The following is a 23,691-nucleotide window of genomic DNA, read 5'->3' on the forward strand; positions in this document are numbered from 1 at the left end:
AAAAACCTACAGAATGGGAGAAAATAGTTGCAAACAATGCAACTGATAAGAGCTTAACCTCCAAAATATACAAACAACTCATACAACTCAAGAGCAAAAAACAAACAACCCAATGGCAAAATTGGCAGAAGACCTGAATAGACAATTCTCCAAAGAAGACATACAGATGGCCAACAGGCACATGAAAAAAAATGCTCCAAAATTGCTAAGTATTAGATAAATGCAAATCAAAATTACAATGTGGTACCACCTCACACTTGTCAGAATGTCTATTATTAATAAGTCTACAAATAACAAATGCTGGAGAGGGTGTGAAGAAAAGAGAACCCTCCTACACTGTTGCTGGAAATGTAAATTGGTACAATTACTATGGAAAACAATATGAAGGGACCTCAGAAAACTAAATATAGAAACTACCACCTGATCCAACAATCCCCCCCTTGGACATATATCCATACAAAACTTTTACTGATAAAGATTCACACACCCCTATGTTCATTGCAGCACTATTCACAATAGCCAAGACATGGAAAAAACCTAAATGTCCAACAACGGATGAATGGATTAAGAATATGTGGTACATGTACACAATGAAATACTATTCAGCCATAAAAAAGAACAAAATAATGCCTTTTGCAGCAACATGTAGGGGAACTTAAGATTCTCATGTTAAGTGAAGTCAGTCAGCAAGAGAAGGACAAATTCCATATGTTATCACATATCTGGAATCTAATATGTAGCACAAATGAACTTATCTACAGAAAAGAAGCAATTCATGGACATGGAGAACAGACATGTGATTGCCATGGATGAGGGGGAGAGAGTGGGATAGACTGGAAATTTGGCATAGATTGCATTTGCAGTGGAAAGACAATGAGATCCTGCTGTGAAGCACAGAGAATCCTATCCAGTCACTTGATGGAACATAATGGAGAATAAGGTGAGAAAAAGAAAGTAGGTATATGTGTAACAGGGTCACTTTACTGTAGAGCAGAAATTGATAGAACATTGCAAATTAACTTTAATAAAAATTCTAATAAATGTTTTTAAAATATAAAAATAAAAACAAAAAAATTAATTATACAAATGAACTTATTTGCAGAACAGAAACAGACCTACAGACTTTGAAAACAAACTTATGGTAACTAACGTGGACAGGTGGTGAGGGAAGGATGGACTGGGTTTTTGAGACTGACATATGCACACTGAGGTATTATGGAATGATTGGCCAATGGGGACCTGCTGTATAGTATAGAGAACTCTACCCAATATTCTGTGATAATCTATGTGGGAAAAAGTTGTGAAAGAGAATGGATATGTGTACATGTATAAATGAGTCACTTTGTTGTACAACAGAAATTATCCACATTGTAACTCAACTATACTTCAATAAAACTTTTTAAAGTGAAATAAACTTGGAGTTCCAATCATGGCTCAGTGGTTAATGAATCCAACTAGGATCCATGGGGTTGCAGGTTCAATCCCTGGCCTTGCTCAGTGGGTTAAGAATCCAGCGTTGACATGAGCTGTGGTGTGGGTCACAGATGCGGCTCGGATCCCGCGTTGCTGTGGCTGTGGTGTGTGCCAGCGGCTACAGCTCAAATTGGACCCCTAGCCTGGGAACCTCCATATGCAACAGGTGTGGCCCTAGAAAAGGCAAAAAAAAGTGAAATAAATTTAATATCATTTTAAAAAATGGAAGCAACCAAGATATTCAGTAGGTGAATGGATAAATAAACTGTTTGGCATCCAGACAGTAGAATACTAGCCAGTGCTATAAAGAAATGGAGAAGAAGTTCCCATCATGGAGCAGTGGTTAACGAATCTGACTAGGAACCATGAGGTTGTGGGTTCAATCCCTGCCCTTGCTCAGTGGGTTAACGATTCGGCATTGCCGTGAGCTGTGGTGTAGGTCGCAGACGCAGCTCGGATCCTGCATTGCTGTGGCTCTGGCGTAGGCTGGCAGCTACAGCTCCAATTCGACCCCTAGCCTGGGAACATCCATATGCCGCTGAAGTGACCCAAGAAATGGCAAAAAGGAAAAAAAAAAAAAAAGAAAGAAATGGAGAAAACTTAAATACATATTACTAAATAAAAGAAGCCAATTCCCTAGTGACCTAGCGGTTAAGAAACTGGCATCGTCATTGCTGTGGCATGGGTTATTACTGTTGTGCATGTCCATCCCTGACCTGGAAACTTCCACATGTCACAGGAGTGCCCCAAATATAAAGAATACGTATTTTATGATTACAACAGTATCACATTCTGAATAAGAAAAAACTATGGAGACAGAAAAAGGATCAGTGGTTACCAGGTATTAAGGGTGAAGGACAGATGAATAAACCAAGCATGGAGGATTTGGAGGGCAGTAAAATGACTCTCTATGTTTCAATAGTAGATACATATTATTACACAATTATCCAAACCCATAGAAAGTACAAAACCAAGAATTAACCCTAATGTAAACAATGAACTTTGGGTTATAGTGATATGTCAACATAGGGTCATCAATTGTATCAACTGTACCCCTCGGGTGGGGGACATTGATAATGGGAGAGAGAGATTATGCATATGTAGGGGTGGGAGGTATTTTGGAAATCTCTGTATCTTCCTCTCAATTTTTCTGTGAATCTAATCCTGCTCTAAAATATAACTCCACTGAGAAAGAAAAGAGCTTAAGAGCAATATCTAGGTTTAAGATCTGTTTGGAGAGCCATCTGTATACAAGCTGTTTTAAAAACTCAGGTGTACATGAGAGTTCCCAGGGAGTATAGAAACATTTAGTGAAAGAGAAAATCAGCGGTGAAATCTGCAGACCACAGGAAAATAAGTCAATGCAGAACCCAAAGAAGCAGGAGCTATAAAATTAGCAGGAAAGTCTGAGCAGGGTCTTAAAAATAAATAAGAGTTTCAAGGAAGAGATGATGAATAGAATTAAAGGCAACAGATGTCAACTAGAATTAGGACTGGGAAGGATCTTCAAGAGTTAGAACCAGGATCACTGAGGATCAACTGAGAGTTTCTGTTCTGAGTCTCTTCACTTCTGTTTGCTTTCTGTGTGGAGTGTTTTCCCCATCTCCTTCACGTCTCTCATCCTCAGTTCATTTAGTACCTAATCCCCATGTCACTTCCACTAGAGCATTTTCTGAACATCTGGGCAAGGAAGCAGCCTTCATTGTCACTCTAGTTTTTATAATACCACTTACATAGATGTATATTATTTTGCTTATCTATTGCCTAGTTATTATTACCCCCTATGAGAATGTGAAAATAGGGTCTTCATTGTACTCACTACCAATGTTAGCACCCATGACTGAGTCCCCAGAGGACCTGGAAAACGAAGGGGCCTATTGTGTCTGTTGAACAAACCAAGACTAGCAGAAGCCGAATTGCTGAGGTAGAGTGATAATACAAGGGAAGGAAATGAAAGCATTGAATACAGACTTTTTTTTAGTAAAGAGATGTGGCAATATCTGTGGATAGACCGCTGGGACAGGCCCAAGGAGGTAACAGAACTTTGTGAACATCTATAGATTTAATTATGGATTAACAGATTCTTCCTTCATAAAGACCCTTCCTGCTCTATTTGGTGCTGATATGGTTCGTATTTAATGTATATCAGTAATGTGAATGAAGACATTTACAGTAAATGTGAATGAAGACATTTACATTTGCTGTATATCTAGGTAATATTGACAGAATCATGATTCAAAAATGCCTAGTCAAAAGAAAAGGATGAAATTTAACAGCTAAATGTGAGGTCCCATGCGTTGGAGACAGCAGAACACCGAAGCCCTCTAGAGAGCCTACTAGAAACTGGTCAGGAGGCAGTGTTGCACTGGGGTTAAGGTAGTGGGTGGTGGGTCACACTGGGCTGTATCTACATTGGTTCCACTGCCTTCTACCTGGGTATCTTTGAGCAAAGGTTCTAAGCTCTTTGAGCTTCATTTTTTCCTCTTTAAACTGAAGACATTGATATTGAACTTGAGCTGGAAGCAGTGAGTCCAGTCTCAAAGTGGAGGTAAAACCACCGCCTGGTCACCCCCAGCTGGACTCCAGCCATTGCCGCCACTGCAGTAGGGCGGGTGGGGGGTAGGAGGGCCATGATCCAAAGGAACCAAAGCAATTGAGAAAACTGTTTATTGGTGGTCTGAACTTTGAAACTACAGATGATAGTTTAAGAGAACATTTTGAGAAATGGGGAACACTTACAGATTGTGTGGTGATGAGAGACCCCCAAACAAAATGTTCCAGGGGATTTGGTTTTGTGACTTATTCTTATGTTGAAGAGGTGGATGCAGTAATGTGTGCTGGACCACATAAGGTTGATGGGCAGGTAGTGGAACCAAAGAGAGCTGTTTCTAGAGAGGATTCTGTAAAGCCTGGTGCCCATCTAACAGTGAAGAAAATTTTGTTGGTGGTATTAAAGATACAGAAGAATACAATTTGAGAGACTACTTTGAAAAGTAGGGCAAAATTGAAACCATAGAAGTTATGGAAGACAGGCAGAGTAGGAAAAAGAGAGGATTTGCTTTTGTAACTTGTGATGATCATGATACAGTTTTTAAAACTGTTCAGAAATACCACACTATAAATGGGCATAATTGTGAAGTGAAAAATCCCCTTTCTAAACAAGAAATGCAATTTACCAGATCACAGAGAGCTCATGGAGAGGGATCTGGCAACTTTATGGGTCATGGAGATGGTAGAGGCAACTTTGGCTGTGGTGGAAACTTTGGTGGAAGAGGAAGTTATAGTGGTGGAGGTGGTGGCAGCAGGGGTAGTTATGGAGGAGGTGATGGTGGATATAATGGATTTAGAGGTGATGGTGGCAAATATGGTGGTTGTCCTGGTTACAGTAGTAGAGGAGGCTATGGCGGTGGAGGACCAGGATGTGGAAACCAAGGTGGTGGATATGGTGGGGGGGATATGATTGTTACAATGAAGGAGGAAATTTTGGAGGTGGTAACTATGATGGTGGTGGGAACTATAATGATTTTGGAAACTATAGTGGACAACAACAAATTATGGACCCGTGAAGGGGGGATGTTTTGGTGGAAGAAGCTCAGGCAGTCCCTATGGTGGTGGTTATGGATCTGGTGGTGGAAGTGGTGGATATGGTAGCAGAAGGTTCTAAAAACTCAGCAGAAAAGGGCTACAGTTCTTAGCAGGAGAGAGAGCAAGGAGTTGTCAGGAAAGTTGCAGGTTACTTTGAGACAGTCATCCCAAATGCATCAGAGGAACTGTAAAAAGAGGAACAATGATCCATAGTCAGAAAATTTACTGCTGGACTTCCCATGTGGCTCACAACATAGACAGAAAAGTTACTGCAGCTTAAACAGGAAACCCTTCTTGTTCAGGACTGTCATAGCCACAGTTTGCCAAAAGTGTAGCTATTGATTAATACAATGTAGTATCAATTAGATGTACATTCCTGAGTTGTTTTTTAAAAAATAATAAAAAATAAATTGGAGACACTAATACCTACTTGGCATAGTTTTTATGAGGCCAACTGAGAAAACCCATGCAAAGTACATGCAAGAGCAATATCACATAGTTAAGTGCAAGTATCAGTGGGTATTTTTGTGGTATAATAAATATATTTGGTCTTTGTCCCCCATTCCTGGCTCAAGGTCTTAAAACCCTTGGAGTTTCCTGAGTGATAGGAGTGTCTTTTGCTTTTCAAAGGAGCCCCATTTTTCCCCTTGAAAGCTTTATTGAAATACAGTTGATTTACAAAGTTGTGATAAGTCCTACTATATAACAAAGTGATTCAGTTATACACATTCACATATCCATTCTTTTTTAGATGCATTTGCCATATAGGTTATCACAGAATTTTGGGTAGAGTTCCCTGTGCTATACAGCAGGTCCCCATTGAAAAGGAGCCCCTTTTGATCACATCTGATCTTATGCTAATGAGATGACTTAAGGCAGGGCCCCTAGGTAGGCTCAGGATGGAGTTGATCATCCGAAAGACCCAGTGATTAGAAAGTTGGAAATTTCAGCCCACCCACTAACCTCCAAAAAAGAGAGGGGTGGAAGTCTGGAGATAAAGCTCTATAAAAAATCTCTTGAGAATGAAATAATGCCATTTGCAGCAATATCGATGCAACTAGAGATTCTCATAGTAAGTGAAGGAAGTTATAAAAAGAAAGACAAATACCATAGGCTATCGCTTATATGTGATTGGTACAAATGAACCTATTGACAAAACAGAAACAGATTCACAGATGTAGAGAACAGACTTGCGGTTGCAAAGGGGGAAAGGGGAGGGAGTAGGATGGACTGGGAATTTGGGGTCAGTAGATGAAAACTATTACATTTAGAATGAATAGGCAGGAGTTTCTGTCGTGGCTCAGCAGTAACAAACCCAACTAGTATCCATGAGGACTCAGGTTTGATCCCTGGCCTTGCTCAGTGGGTTAAGGATCTGGTGTTATGGTGAGCTGTAGTATAGGTCACAGATGAAGCTCAGATCCCGCATTGCTGTGGCTGTGGTGTAGGCCAGCAGCTGCAGCTCTGATTTAACCCCTAGCCTGGGAACTTGCATATGCCACAGGTGTGGCCCTAAAAAAAAAAAAAAAAAAAAGAATGGATAAGCAATAAGATCCCACTGTATAGAACAAGGCATTATACTCAATCTCTTGAGATGTAACATGATTGAAGATACTATGAGAAAAAAATATATATATATGTATGTATATGTATATATACACACACACGTATGGCCAGGTCACTTTGCTCTATAGAAGAAATTGGCACAACATTGTGAATCAAGTACAATTTTTAAAATGTAAAAGAAAAAAAATCTCTTGAACAATGAGATTTGGAGACCTGTGTTGGTAAATGCATCCACATGCCAGGAGGGTGGAACACCCCAATTCCATGGTGCTAGAAGCTCCTGGACTCCAAACACTCCTGAACATTACCCTATGCGTCTCTTCATCAGGTTGTTTATTTGTGCTCCTTAAAATATCCTTTATAATAAATGTAGATGTAAGTAAATTATTTCCTTGATTTCTGAGTCATTCTAGCAAATTTTCAAACCTGAGTAGGGCATCATGGGAATCCCCAATTTGTAGCCAAGTCAGAAAGCAGTATGCGTAATCTAGGGACCCACTACTTGCAGTTGATATCTGACATTGGTGTGGGGCTGGGAGAAGGCAGTCTTGTAGGACTGAGCCCTTAACTTGGGGTCTATAATAACTCTGGGTGGTTAGTGTCGAAACTGAATTGACTTGTAAGACACCTGGTTGGCGTCTGCAGAGAATTGATTATTGGTGTTAGAAAACACCCCCAGAATTGTATAATATTATTAACTGCAGACTTCCAATTGAACTCATGATCTGATGTGATTGCCAAAAGTATAAGGAAAATTCCAGATCTAACCAGTGACAGCATAGTGCCCTCATACAGGAGGTAAAATTCCACCCCATGTTTTGAGCGGTATCAGGTTCAGGTCTGGGCACTGCCCTTCCAATAGGAACATTAACAGACCAACCTTTACCTAGGGCAGCATATCCAAAGAGGTGAAGGTACTAAGCCATGTCCTAGTTAAGGATTTAGAGACATCCAGGCAAAAGATGAGAAGACCTAGAGTATAAATGTTGTCTTTGAGGAATTGAGATTAGCATCCTTCAGCAGAATCTGGGGAGCAGAACACAGACAAATGCACAAAAATTAAAGAAGATGCTGCATAGAAATAAGAACTGCAGGAGGTGTGGTAATGACCGCACTGCTTGGAAGTTTTCACACATAAAACAAGCGACTGACTATCCATGTGAATGTCTTAGAAGTAAGTGTTTCACTTAATAGTGAACTGGGCTGCACAATTCCTAAGGTTACTTTCAGCTCTGAGAATCTCCTGTTCTACAAACATAACTATCTTACTAGCAGTAGGTAATATCTAGCACTCCAAACTACCTTGGACATTGTCTCTTCCATTCTCTACCCTCAACTTTATCTGATTAACCTTTTTTTAGAGTAACCCTCATTCACATTTTCCAAATAACGCATCCCTGAAGATAACTTGCTTTACTGCTGAGAAACTCATGAAGACTTACCCCAGTTTTTGCAGGTTACATTGTGGATGCTTTGCTTTTTCACATAAAATTCCAACTCCTGAGTCTCCCAGGGCATTTTCACCCAAGTAGAGTCTGGTCAGGGAATGATTGCTGCTCAGGACGGACGCAAGATCCTCACAACACGCTGATGTGAGACAGCAACTGACCAACCTTCCATAGAGATGGTAGAATGTCACAACACCTCTCTTTCCCTATTCCCACTCTGCTGTGAGTGCTGCCCCTGCCCCTGCCTCCTGTCCAGCATGGTAAGAGTACTCAAGCTCTCTATTAATTTTTTGTTCCATTTCTGTTGGTCTAATAGCAAGTAAACACCTTCTAAGCCCATGAAACATTGCAACATCTTCTCAAATCTCTACACTTATTTTTAATTGAGATGTAACATAAAATTTACCATTAAAAACATTTATAGGAGTTCCTGTTGTGTCTCAGTGGTTAACAAACCCGACTAGCATCCATGAGGACGCCGGTTTGATCCCTGGCCTCTCTCAGTGGGTTAGGGATCTGATGTTGCCGTGAACTATGGTATAGGTCGCAGATATGGCTCAGATCCCATGTTATGTGGCTGTGGCACAGGCCGGTGGCTACAGCTCCGATTAGACCCCTCGTCTGGGAACCTCCACATGCCACCGGTGCAAGCCCTAAATGAAAAAAAAAGACCAAAAAAAATTTTTTTTAATTTATAAATGTACAATTAAGTATTTTTATGTCATTGTTCAACTATCACCACTGCCAATCTCCAGAAATCTTTTCATCTTCCCAAACTGAAACTTTTTTTTTTTTTTTGCTTTTTAGGGCTGCACCAGTGGCATATGTAAGTTCCCAGGCTAGGGGTCCAATCAGAGCTACAGCTGCCAGCCTACACCACAGCCACAGCAATGTGGGATCCAAGCCACATCTGTGACCTACACCACAGCTCACAGCAACACTGGATCCTTAACCCACTAAGCAAGGCCAGGGATCGAACCCTCATCATGGATCCTAGTTGGGTTTGTTAACTTCTGAGTCATGAAGGGAACCCACACTGAAAATTTTTACCTATTAAACAATAACTCCCAATTCTCCTCCCCGGGGCCCCTAAAAACCACCATTCTATTTCCTGTCTCTAGAATTTGTCTATTTTAGGTACTTTATAAAAGGGTAATCATATAGTGCTTGCCCTTTTCATCTGGTTTATTTTACTTAATATAAAATCCTGTTTTTTGCTTTGTTTTTTTCATAATACCCATTCTTAAAGGGTGTGACTCAGCTCTACCATTTTCAAAGGCTTTCTTTTCTTCTTCAAAATTCAAGTACCCCCAGAAGCATACATCAAAGAGCTGCATGGAATGCCAAGTGTCTGCATTGGTCTAGCACTGTTTTTCCTATTCAGTGTGGACCAAGGCCTTGGCATGAAGCTCCAAAACTCTTCTAAAGCAATGCAATATATTGGTTTTATTTTCCAAGCTATATTGTAAATAGCTTACAGGCAAGCATGATACTTTTGATGGTTTTAGTTTCTCTCTAGGGCTCAGTAAGGGGCTTTTCCCACAAGAAGCACTCACTGAATTAATTATTGACAAACACCCAGAGATAAATACAGAATCCTCTAAGCAGCTAAGGCCATTCTCACACTAAAATGCTAACCCTCTAGAATCCATCATGAATAGTTGAAGCCATGGTTCACGCATCATGAAGGAAGTTAGTTCAGACTCACCAGAGCTTCTTTAGCTTGCAGAATAGATGCCTCAGTCCCACACACAAAAGTCTGATCCCAAAGTCTCCCAGGGCATTGTGGCTCAGATCCAGTTCCACCAACTTCTGGTTGTTGCTCAGGACAGAGGAGATGTTGAAGCAGCACTGATGGGACAGGCAACACTGTCCCAACCTTTATAACAAGCACAGAAACAGAAAACCTCTGAACATGGGCTGCTTTGCTGTCACTGACTTCTGGTCAATGCTAGTTTTCAAGCACCAGGCAGAGGCACTTGTGTTCTCATGTTACAAAGAGAAAGCTATAACTAAGTTTTCTTGAAAGAAAATATCATCTTGGAGGTCCTGCTGTGGTGAAGTGGGTTAAGGATCCCATGTTGCCCAGCTATAGTGTAGGTCACAGCTGTGACTCAAATTAGATCCATGGCCCAGGAACTTCCATATGATGCAGGTGTGGTGAAGAAAAAAGTATCATCTCATCAGAACTACTGACTACAGCTCAAGGCATGTCAGGAAGTTAGCTCTCAGCTCACTAGCTCAGTCTGAGACCAACAGCTAGCAAGAACTAGTCAGTGAACTCCCTCTGTAAATAATGGTCAACTCTCAAATGTATAAATAGCATGTTCCTGTTTCATAAATGAAAAGAATGGTAAACCTATGGATTCTATCTCTTTACCACATATTCCTAACAGGTGAAACTCCCTCAGAAGAATGCTGTTTTCTCCAGGGTTATACCCATCTACCTCTTCTCTTTGTTATTCTGCTTGATTTAATCCAAGCCCTCCATCCATACTGAAGGAGCAAGCAGCTCTGAGTCTTGATTTGCTTTATACATGCACACATATCATTGCCATCACCATCACCACCAACAAAAGGAATTAGTCTCTATAAGAGAAGCAACAGGAGTTCCCTTCATGGCTCAGCAGAAACAAATCTGACTAGCATCCATGAGGCCACAGGTTTGATCCCTGGCCTCGCTCAGTGGGTTAAGGATCCAGCATTGCTGTGAGCTGTAGCGTAGGTCAAAGATGCAGCTTGGACCCTGCTTTGCTGTGGCTGTGGTGTAGGCCTACAGCTGCAGCTCCAATTTGACCCCTAGCCTGGGAACCTCCATATTCTGTGGATGCGTCCCTAAAAGGACGAAAGAGAGAGAGAGAGAGAGAGAGAGAGAGAGAGAGAGAGAGAGAGAGAAGCAACAACAATACACTAGCCCATTTCCAGGATAATAATTCAAATATCCCAGAACTTTGTTGAATCACCTTTCTGCCTCGATTTCCACACCAAATAAAAGCAAATGGATGACAATGTCTTTATATATCTGAAAAGCATCTCATTCCTACGTATGTCTCCCTGTTTGTATCTCACTTTCTAGAATCACATAGGGGCACCCACAGAGGAGACGAGGGGAAGATGGCAGAGTAGAAGTACTGGAGCTCACCTTCTCTCATAAAAGCAACAAAATTACAAACAACTGCTGAACAACCATCAACCAAACTGCAAACTATCAAAAAAAGATATCCTGCTCCAGAAGACAAAGAGGAGGCCACATCAAGATGGTAGGAGGGGCAATTTCACAATATAAGCAACCCCATGCCCACCAGATGGGAGGCCTACAGACTGGAAAGTAGCTATATCACAGAGACTCACCCACTTGAGTGAGAGTTCTGAGCCCCATATCAGGTTCCCATGCCCAGGGATCTGGTACTGGGAGGAGGAGCCCCTGCAGCATTTGGTGTTGAGGGCCAGCAGGGCTTGTGTGCAGGAGCTCCACAGGACTGGGGGAAACAGAGATTCCATTCTTGAAAGGTGCACACAGGTTTTCATGTGCACTGGGTCCCAGGGCAAAGAAGAGACTCCATAGGAATCTGGGTCAAATATGACTGTGGTTCTTAGAGGATCTCCTGGGAAAACAGGCAGTGACTGTGGCTCGTTGTGAGGGAAATCCATTGGAGGTAAAGGCCTCAGGAATAATCATCAGCATGTGCTCCTCTAGACCTAGTCACTTTTGAAAAATCTGGCCCCACCCATCAGGCTGAGAAGCCCCATGCCAAATAATAATCTGGGTAGGAACACAGTCCCACCCATCAGCAAATAGCCTGCCTAAAGACACCCCTAGGAACATAGCCACCTATAATTTCACACAAAGTCCCACCCACTAGATGGATAAGAATCAGCCCCACCTGCCAGAGGGCAAGAAACAGTCCTTCCCATCAGGAATCCTGCAGCAAGCCCCTATACCAACTTCAGCCACAAGGGGGTCAGACATCAGAACCAAGAGAGGCTATAACCCTATTGTCTACAAAAAGGAAACCACACCAAAAATCCATACAAAATGAAAAGTCAGAGATTTATGATTCAGATAAGGGAACAGGAAAAAAAAACAGAAAAATAAATAAGTGCTCTGGAGATCATCAGCCTCCAGGAAAAAGACTTTAGACTGATGATAGTGAAAATGATGCAAGACATTTGAAATAAACTAGAGGCAAAGATTTATAATTTACAACAAACACTGAGCAAAGAAATACAAGATTTAAAACAAGCAAGAAGAGATGCAAAATACAATATCTGAAATAAAAAAATTCATTAGAAGCAACAAACAGCAGAATACAGGAGGCAGAAGAACAAATAAGCAAGGTGGAAAATAGACTAGTAGAAATCACAGATGAAGAACAGAAAAGAGAAAAAAGATTGAAAAGAAATGAAAACAGTCTAAGATGACTCTGGGACAATGTTAAATGCACCAACATCCACAATATAGGGGTGCCAGAAGGAGAAGAGAGAGAAAGGGCCAGAGAAAATAATTGAATAATAGCTGAAAACTTCCCTAACATGGGAAAGGAACCACTCACTCAAATCCAGGAAGCACAATGAGTACCATATAAAATAAACCCAAGGAGGAACACCCCGAGATGCATATTAATCAAACTGACCAAAGTTAAAAACAAAGACAAACTATTGAAAGCAGCTAGGGAAAAGAAACAAATAATATACAAGGGAACCCTGATAAGGTCATTAACTGTTTTTTCAGCAGAAACTCTGCAGACCAAAAGAGAGTGATATGATATAATTAAAGTGATGAAAGGAAAAAAAACCTCCAACCAAGATTACTCTACCCAGCAAGGCTTTCATTCAGATTTGAAGGAGAAATCAAAAGCTTTACAGACAAGCAAAAGCTAAGATAATTCAGCACTACTAAACCAGCTTTACAACAAATACTAAAGGAACTTGTCTAGATGGAAAAGGAAAGTTCATAACTAGAAACAAAAATATTGCCAATGACAAGGCTCATCAGGAAAGACATACATATAGTAAAGGTAGGAAATCATCCACCAACAAACATGCTACCAAATCCAGAAATCATGAGAAAAATAGAGTACAAATATAGGACACTGGAGATGCACCTGCAATTAAGAGTCACCAACTTAAAACAATTTTGTATATATACAGACCCCTATATCAAAACTTCATGGTAACTGCAAACCAAAAATCTATAATAGATACACACACAAATAAGAAAAAGCATACAGAATACAACAGAGGAGATGGGGAGAGTGACATGGGATAAAAGTGGAGAGGGCAGGTTAAGTGTCAAAACCTGTCAGAGCCTTGAAGGCAAGATTTTATAATTTATCAAAGGAGCAAAGAAAAAGCACTTAAGCAAGGAAATGGTATGGTCAAAGTATAATTTTCTAAATAACCATCTGTCTACTTTGTAAATTAATCATACTTCAATAAAACTTAAATAAATAAATAACCCTCTTTTTTCTCTACAGAAAATATTTGGGTGGGTGGCAAAAGTAAACCAAAGGGTCAACATTAATTCAGTATGTATTTCTGAGCATTAACATGTGGTAGGAAGCTTGCCCAGACATTACAGAGACAATTGTAGACAAACATGAATCCCGTCATAAGAAGCTGATGGTCTTGGAGGCAAATGCAATATCCAGACAAACAATGGTGGTTGTTGGACCTGGACTGGTAAAGTTGAGATAGGCTGGAACCCAGGACCTGGGACGCTTTACTGTAATGCTTATACCTGAACAAACATCTCCTTGAGCAACAGAATACAAAGAAACTACAAGGGAATAAAAATAATTGCATGCATGCATAGTTAATCAAATTATAAACAATAAGATATAAAATGTTAAAACTCCAACTGCCATTCCTGAAGTTCCAGAGTACTGTGCACGATCCTTGCACATAACACCACCAAAAGTGTGAGCAGACCACCAAAGCCACACCTCTAGCCCCTATTCTCACTCCATTTAAGCCACCAACTCACTCCACCTTGGGGAGCAAGTAAGGGCACCTGTTACCTGTTTTCACTTCCTCATGCTGTAACACAAATGCCAATAAGGACTTGCCTGAATTCCTCTTATGAATTTATATTGATTAAGGAGTCTAAGGATCATGGACAGCAATGGAGTGAGGATAAGGAAAAATGGACAACAGCCTGCATATTAGGTAAAATTAATAAGGCTGGTGATGGGGTGGTTGTGATAAGTAAGAGAGGAAGGTATGAAAACATCCTGGAGTGGTGGGCTTTAATATTGGCTGTGTAGCTCATCAAAAGTACAGATATGTGGAGTTCTCCTATGGTGCAGTGGGCTAAGAATCTGGCATTTCATGGCAGTGGCTTAGGAGCTTGTCACCAATGTGGCCAAAAAAAAAAAAAAGTGCAGATATGTGATGGAGGAGGGCTAGAGGGATGGCCCATGCAATTGTGTGCTTAACTCAGGGTATGTGAGTCTAAATCACAGTTCAGGCTCAAAGCAAGCACTTTATTAATAAATCTACAGGAGATTCCCTGTGAAATTTTAATCTATACAAAATATTTTGACGGCTTTCAACCCAGGTAGTTGTGCTGTAAATGATGAAATGCTTCAGTTCTTATCTATAAGCATGGTTGATGAAGAAATGGAAGATACTCAAAGTCATGCTCTTTCATACCATCAACAAATGACTGATTTTTGGTTCCCCTTTATTCTTCCCCATATGAAATTTCCTAAACAACTGGCCTCCAATCCATTTTACTTTCCACTTGTTATAGACCGAATTGTGTCCGCCTGCCCAAAATTTCATGTTGAAGTCTCAAAAGCTAGAACCTCAGAATGTGACTGTGTTTGGAGAGAGGGCTTTAAAAAGGTAATTATGTTAAAATGAGGTCATTAGGGCAGGTCTTAATCCAATCTGACTGGTGCCCTTGAAGAAGAGGAGATCAGACACAGAGAGAGAAAGAGAGAGAGACTGTGTGAAGACACAGGGAGAGTATAGCCATCTACAAGCCAAGGAGAGAGGTCCCAGGAGAAACCAACCCTGTTGACAACTTCATATTGGACTTCTAGGTTCCAGGACTGTGAGAAAATTTTGTTTGTTTGTTTAAGGCTCCCAGTATGTGATACTTTGTTATGGCAGCCTTGGAAAACTAATAAACCACTAATCTGGTTCTCTCTCTCTTTCTCACACACACACACACACACACACACACACACACACCACACACACACACACCACACACACACACACACGCACACGCATGCACACACACACACACACACACAAACATGTGGGTTCTTACCATAATCTTCGAATGTTACAGCCAGGTTGCTGGAGCGTTTCACATAACACCTTCATCCCTGGGTCTCCCAGGCTGTTACCACTGAGGTTCAATTCAGTGAGATTCCAGTTATTGCTCAGGACTGAGAAGATGCCACTACAAAAGCTGGAAGTGAGATAGTTCACCAATCTAGAGATTGGAAGGAAGAAAAAATGAGAGAAAACAAAGTCAATCTCTAAAAATATCAAGCTGAAACTAGGGACCAGGGGTGGCTGACATCAGTTCAAAGGCCTTCCAGAAATTAAGAAATGAGTCACAGAACCAAAGACTGTGCACTGAGGAATGAAAATGACCAGAGAAGACTTGATAAGAATATTTTGCAAACCTTATGATAGAAGAGCCCAGGATGAATGGATAAAGAAGATGTGAGATTTTATATATATATATATATAATTATTTTTTCAAACCTTATGATAGAAGAGCCCAGGATGAATGGATAAAGAAGATGTGAGATTATATATATATATATAATATCTCAGATACATGATGTGATATAAACTATATAAGTATATATATCATAAATATGATACATATGATATATGATGATATATATATGTAAATTTATAGACGCACATACAGAATATTATTCAGCCATAGAAAATAATGATATTTTGTCTTTTGAAACAACAGGGATGGACTAGGAAGGTATTACACTAAGTGAAATAAGTGAAAGACAAATACCGTATGATATCACTTATATATGGAATCCAAAAAAAAGATACAAATGAACTTATTTACAAAACAAAAAGAGACTCATACTTGTGGTTACCAAAGGGGAAAGGACATGGGGGGAGGGATAAATGAAGAGGTTGAAATTAACAGATACACATACTGTATAGCACAGGGAGCTCTACTAAATATTGTGTAATAACCTATGGAAAATATTGAAAAATTATATGTATGTATGTTTATAACTGAGTCACTGTGCTGTATATCTAAAACTAACACAACAATGTAAGTCAACTCTACTTCAATTAAAAAATAAAAATTGGAGTTCCCTAGTGGCTCAGCAGGTTAAGGATCTTGCATTGTCATTATTGGGCCTCTGATTAGTGCTGTGGCAAGGTTTTATCCCTGGCCCAGGAACATCTGCCTGCCTTAGGCATGGCTAAAAATTAATGAATTTTTAGGAGAGGGAATTGGAGAGGGGCAAGATAGGGATTGTGACTTAAGAGGTACAAAATGTGTATGTGTAACATAAATAAGGAGATTCCCACTGTGGCGCAATGGAATTAGTGGCATCTCTGCAGCACCAGGATGAAGGTTTGATTCCCTAGCTGAAACTCCATAGGACACAGTGTGGCCAATAAATAAATAAATAAAATAAGCTACAAGTATGTATTGTACACAACATGGAATATAGCCAATACTTTGTAATAACTATAATGGAATATAAACTTGAAAAACTGAATCACTATGAATCACACCTGAAATTTATTCTTTTCTTATTAGCTAATATTTATTTTTATTATATTTTTTAAATGATTTTCATTTTTTCCATTATACTTGATTTAAAAAGTTCTGTCAATTTTCTATTGTACAGCAAAGGGACCCAGTCACACATACATATATACCTTCATTTTCTCACGCTATCCTCCATCATGCTCCATCATAAGCGGCAAGATACAGTTCCCAGTGCTATGCAGCAATATCTCATTGCTTATCCAACACCTGAAATTTCTATATTATATATCAACTATGCCTCAATAAAATGAAAATAAAATAAGAACCTGACTAGTGGTCCTACTCCAGAAGACAAAGAAGAGGGCACATCAAGAGGTAGGAGGGGTGATTACATGATATAAACAACCCCATACCTCCTGGGTGGGAAGCTCCACAGAATGGAAACTAACTGAATCACAGAGACTCACCTACAGGAGTGAGAATTCTGAGCCCCACATCAAACTCCCATGTGTGGGCATCTGGCACTGGGAGAAAGAGCCACTGGAGCACCTGGCATTGAAGACCACTGGGGCTTGTACTCAGGAGCTCCACGGGAATGGGGGAAATGGAGACCTCATTCTTAAAAGGCACACACAGACTTTCACGTGCACTGGGTCCCAGGGCAAAGCAAAGTCTCCATAGGAATTGGGGTCAAACCTGACTGCAGTTCTTAGAGGACATCCTGAGAAAACAGGGGTGAATGTGGCTTGTTGTGAGGGAAGGACATTGGAAGCAAAGATCTCGGGAATATTCAGCAGCATGCCTTTCTCTAGAGGTGGCCATTTTGGGAAAATATGGCCTCACCCATCAGTCCACACTGAGAAGCCCCAGGGCAAACAACAATCCAGTGGGATCATAGCCCCACCCCTCAGTAAACAGGCTACGTAAAGACCCCCCAGGCACACAGCTGCCTCTAATACCATCCAGAGACAAAGCCCCACCAGAGGGCTTAGAATAAGCTCCACCTGCCAGTGGGCAGGCATCCGTCCCTCCCATCAGGAAGCCTACAGCAAGCCCCCATACCAACTTTGGCCACAAGGAGGGCAGACACCAGAAGTAAGAAGGGCTACAACTCCATTATCTGTAAAATGTTACCACGCCAAAAACCTGCAGTTCCATCATGGCACAGTGGTTAATGAATCCAACTAGGATCAATGAGGTTGCAGGTTCGATCCCTGGCCTTGCTCAGTGGGTTGAGGATCCAGCATTGCCATGAGCTGTGGTGTAGGTTGCAGACAAGTCTCAGACCCTGTGTTGCTGTGGCTCTGGTGTAGGCTGGTGGCTACAGCTCTGATTAGACCCCTAGCCTGGGAACCTCCATATGCCACAGGAGCAGACCTAGAAAAGGAAAAAACAAAAAACAAAAAAAAGGTCACTATGCCAAAAACCTATAAAAATGAAAAGACAGAGAACTATAACTCAGATGAGGGAGAAAGGAAAAACCCCAGAAAATCAGCTAAGTGATGAGGAGATTCTTAGCCTCCAGGAAAAAGACTTTAGACTGTGGATGCTGAAGATGATGCAAGACATTGGAAATAAACTGGAGGAAAAAATGGATAACTTACAGGAAACACTGAGAAAAGTGACACGAGACATAAAACTTAAACAAGAGATGAAAAATACAATAACTGAAATAAAAAATTCACTAGAAGCAGCCAACAGGAGAATAAAGGAGGCAGAAGAATGAATAAGCAAGGTGGAGGACAGATTAGTGGAAATCACAGATGCCGAACAGAAAAGAGAAAAAAGATTGAAAACAAATGAAGAGAGTCTCAGAGAACTCTGGGACAACATTAAATGCACCAACATCCGTATTACAGGGGTGCCAGAAGGAGAAGAGTGAGAGAAGGGGACAGAAAACATATTCCAAGAGATAATAGCCAAAAACTTCCCTCCTCGATTCCAGGAAACACAACAAGGACCATATAAAATAAACCCAAGGAGGATTACATTGAGGCACATATTAATCAAAATGACCAAAATTAAAGACAAAGAGAAAATATTGAAAGCAGCTAGGGAAAAGAAACAAAGGAATGAGGGAACACGGATAAGGTTATCAGCAGATTTTTTCAGCAGAAACTCTGCAGGCCAGAAGGGAGTGGCATGATATACTTAACATAATGAAAGGAAAAAACCTCCAGCCAAGATTACTTTACCCAGCAAGACTCTCTTTCAGATTTTAAGGAGAAACCAAAACCTTCACAGATAAGCAAAAGCTGAGAGAATTCCGCAACACTATATCAGCTTTACAACAAATACTAAAGGAACTTCTCTAGGCAGAAGAGAAAAGACAGCAAGCAGAAACAAAAATACCACAAATGACAAGGCTCCAATAAAGATATATATACAGTAAAGACATGAAATCATCCACGCACAATCATGCCACCAAAATCAGAAATCATGAGAAGAGGAGGGTACAAATGCAGGACACTGGAGATTATCTTGCAATTAAGAGAACAACTTAAAACAATCTCATATACATATAGACTCTTATAACAAAACTTCAGAATAACTGCAAACCAAAAATCTACAATTGATACACAAAGAAAAATCAATTCAAATACAACACTAAAGATAGTCCTCAAACCACAAGAGAAGAGAAAAAGAGAAGAAGGGAAGAAAAAAGAGCAACAAAAACAAATCCAAAGCAATTAATAAAATGGCAATAAGAACATACATATCAATAATTACCTTAAATGTTAATGGATTCAACGCCCCAACCAAAAGACACAGACTGGCTGAATGGATACAAAAACAACACCCATATATATGCTGTCTTCAAGAGACCCACTTCACTTCTAAGGACACATACAAATTGAAAGTGAGAGGATAGAAGAAAATATTCCATGCAAATGGGAATCAAAAGAAAGCTGGAGTAGCAATACTCTTAACAGACAAAATAGACTGTAAAATGATGAATATTTTAAGGGACAAAGAATGTCATTACATAATGATCAAAAGATCAATCCAAGAAGAAAATATATTGTGTTATTGTCAATTTGTCCTTTCAGGTTGTTATCAGTTGCCTTATATATTGCAGTGAACCTATGTTGGGTGCATAGATATTTAAAATTGTTATATCTTCTTTTCCCAACATAGGTTCACTACAATATATAAGGCAACTGATAACTATCTAAAAAGGACAAATTGACAATAACACAATCATAGTGGGGGACTTTAAGACCACACTTACAGCAATGGACAGATCAACCAGACAGGAAATCAATAAGGAAACACAGGCCCTGAATGAAGCATTAGACCAGATGGACTTAATAGATATTTATATGACATTCCACCAAAAAGCAGCAGAATACACATTCTTCTCAAGTGCACATGGAACATTCTCTAGGATGGATCACATCCTGGGCTACAAACCAAACCTCAGTAACTTTAAGAAAATTGAAATCATATCAAGCATTTTTTCCGACCACAAAGACATACGACTGGACAACAACAATAAGAAAAAAACTGCAAAAAACACAAACACATGGAGACTAAACATGCTACTAAACAACCAATGGATCACTGAAGAAATCAAAGAGGAAATTTAGAAGTACCTAGAAACAAATGACAACAAAGATATGACACTCAAAAACCTATGGGATGCAGCAAAAGCTGTTCTAAGAGGAAAGTTTATAGCAATAGGAGCCCACTTCAGGAAACAAGAAAAAAGCTCAAAAAAATAAGCTAACTTTACATCTAAAGCAGCTCAAGAAAGAACAGACAAGACCTAAAGTTAGTAGAAGGAAAGAAATCATAAAGATCAGAGCAGAAATCAATGAAACAGAAAGAAAGAAAACCATAGAAAAGATCAATGAAACCAAAAGATGGTTCTTTGAAAAGATCAACAAAATTGATAAACCCTTAGCCAGACTTATCAAGAAAAAAAGAGAGAGGACTCAAATCAATAAAATTAGAAATGAAAAAGACGAGTAACAATGGACATAAGAGACTACTATATGCAACTATATGCCCATAAAATGGAAAACCTAGAAGAAATGGACAAATTCTTAGAAAAGTACAATCTTCCAAGACTAAACCAAGATGAAATAGAAAAGATGAATGCACCCATCAGAAGAACTGAAACTGGAACTCTGATTTAAAAACTTCCAACAAACAAAAGTCCAGGACCAGAGGGCTTCACAGGTGAATTCTATCAAACATTTAGAGAAGAGCTAACACCTCTCCTTCTGAAACTGTTTCAAAAAATTGCAGAGGAAGGGACACTCACAAACTCATTCTATGAGGCCACCATCACCCAGATACCAAAACAAGACAAAGACTCCACAAAAAAAGAAAACTACAAGCCAGTTTCACTGATGAACATCGATGCAAAAATCCTTGACAAAATACTAGCAAACCGCATCCAACAATACATTAAAAGGATTCTACATCATGATCAAGTGGGATTTATCCCAGGGATGCGAGGGTTCTTCAATATCTGAAATCCATCAGTGTGATACACCACATTAACAAACCAAAGAATGAAACCATATGATCCTCTCAACAGATGCAGAAAAAGCCTTTGACGAAATCCAACACCCATTTCTAATAAAAACCCTTCAGAAAGGGGGAATAGAGGGCACCTACCTCAACATGATAAAGGCCATATATGACAAACCCACAGCAAACACCATTCTCAATGGTGAAAAGCTGAAAGAATTCCCACCGAGATCAGGAACAAGACAAGGATCTCCACTCTAACCACTACTGTTCTACATAGTTGTGGAAGTCCTGGCCACAGCAATCAGAGAAGTAAAAGAAATAAAATGAATCCAATTGTACAAGAAGAAGGAAAACTACCACTATTTGCAGATGACATGATACTATTCCTAGAGAATCCTAAAGACTCTACCAGAAAACCCTTAGAGCTCAAACAGGAATTTGGCAAAGTCACAGGATAAAAAATTAATACACATAAATCAACGGCATTTCTATATACTAACAATGAAAGATCAGAAAGAGAAATTAGGGAAGCAATGCCATTTACCATCACATTAAACAGAACAAAATACCTGGAAGTAAATCTACCTAAAGAGACAAAAGACCTGTACTCTGAAAACTATAAGACACTGATGAAAGAAATCAAAGATGACACAAAGAGATGGAAAGATATACCACACTCTTGAACTGGAAGAGTCAATATTATCAAAATGACCATACTACCTAAGGCACTCTACAGATTCAAAGCAATCCCTATCAAATTACCAAGGACATTTTTCACAGAACTCGAACAAAATGTTTTAAAGTTTGTTTGGAAGCATGAAAGACCCAGAATAGCCAAAGACATCCTGAGAAAGAAAAAGGGAGCTGAAAGAATCAGGCTCCCTGACTTCAGAATATACTACAAAGCAACAATCGTCAAAACCATATGGTACTGGCACAAAGACAGAAATACAGATTCGTGGAACAGGATAGAAAGCCCAGAATTAAACCCATGCACCTGCAGCCAACTCCTCTCTGACAAAGGAGGCAAGAATATACAATGGAGAAAAGACAGCCTGCTCAATAAGTGGTGCTGGGAAAAATGGACAGCCACATAGAAAAGAATGAAATTAGAACACTCCCAAATGCCACACACAAAAATAAACTCCAAATGGAGTAAAGACCTAGATAGAAGACCAGACACTATAAAACTCTCAGAGAAAAACAGAGGCCAAACACTCTCTGACATAAATGACAGCAACATCTTCTCAGATCCACCTCTTAGAAGTATTGACAATAAAAACAAAAATAAACAAATGGGACCTGATCAAACTTCAACGTTTCTGCACAGCAAAGGAAACCCTAAACAACACAAAAAGACAACCCACAGAATGGGAGGAAATCTTTGCAAGTCAATCAACTGACAAGGGATTCATCTCCAAAATTTATAAACACCTTCTGCAGCTCCATACCAAAAAAACAAACAACCCCATCAAAACATGAGCAGAAGATCTAAACAGACAGTTCTCCAGAGAAGACATACAGATGGCCAAAAAACACATGAAAAGATGTTCAACATCCCTCATTATTAGAGAAAGGACGATCAAAACCATGATGAGGTACCACCTCACACCAGCCAGAATGGCCTGCATCCAAAAGTCTACAAACAGGAGTTCCCGTCGTGGCGCAGTGGTTAACGAATCCGACTAGGAACCATGAGGTTGTGGGTTCAGTCCCTGCCCTTGCTCAGTGGGTTAACGATCCGGCGTTGCCATGAGCTGTGGTGTAGGTTGCAGATGCGGCTCGGATCCCGTGTTGCTGTGGCTCTGTTATAGGCCTGTGGCTACAGCTCCAATTAGACAGCCTGGGAGCCTCCATATGCCGCGGAAGCGGCCCAAAGAAATAGCAAAAAAAAAAAAAAAAAAAAAAAAAAGACAAAAGTCTACAAACAATAAAGGCTGGAGAGGGGGTGGAGAAAAGGGAGCCCTATTACACTGTTGGTGGGAATGTAAATTGGTACAGCCACTGTGGAAAACAGTATGGAGATACCTCAGAAAACTAAACATAGAACTACCATTTGATCCAACATTCCCACCCCTGGGCATCTATCCAGAGAAAACCATGATTCGCAAAGACACATGTACTCCGATGTTCATTGCAGCACTGTTTGCAATAGCCAAGACGTGGAAACAACCTAAATGTCCATCGACAGAGGAGTGGATCCAGAAGATGAGGTACATGTACACAATGGAATATTACTCAGCCATTAAAAGGAACGAAATACCAGCAAATTTAGCAACATGGATGGACTTGGAAATTGTCATACTAAGTGAAGTCAGCCATACAATGAGTCACCAACATCAAATGCTTTCACTGACATGTGGAATCTGAAAAAAGGACAGACTGAACTTCTTTGCAGAACAGATGCTG

The 23,691-nt window shown here is 40.0% G+C and overlaps 1 protein-coding gene and 1 pseudogene across 1 annotated transcript in view; one reads left to right on the plus strand and one right to left on the minus strand.

Moving 5' to 3' along the window:
• Positions 1-23,691, minus strand: part of NLRP3 (NLR family pyrin domain containing 3) — an 84,995-nt gene that overhangs the window by 49,613 nt on the left and 11,691 nt on the right. The window contains exons 6-8 of the mRNA NM_001256770.2: positions 15,355-15,522; positions 9,781-9,951; positions 8,067-8,237 (exon numbers count right to left, since the gene is read on the minus strand). Coding sequence (NP_001243699.1) covers positions 8,067-8,237; positions 9,781-9,951; positions 15,355-15,522 — 510 coding nt within the window. The remainder of the gene's footprint in view (positions 1-8,066; positions 8,238-9,780; positions 9,952-15,354; positions 15,523-23,691) is intronic.
• LOC106507305 (heterogeneous nuclear ribonucleoprotein A3 pseudogene) lies at positions 4,122-5,246 on the plus strand (annotated as a pseudogene).

This window comes from Sus scrofa, chromosome 2 (genome assembly GCF_054392235.1).
Source record: "Sus scrofa isolate SSC_HxYL_T2T_F1_AM1 chromosome 2, Sscrofa_HxYL_maternal_Yorkshire_Landrace_v2.0, whole genome shotgun sequence".
NCBI classification, from domain to species: Eukaryota; Metazoa; Chordata; class Mammalia; order Artiodactyla; family Suidae; genus Sus; species Sus scrofa.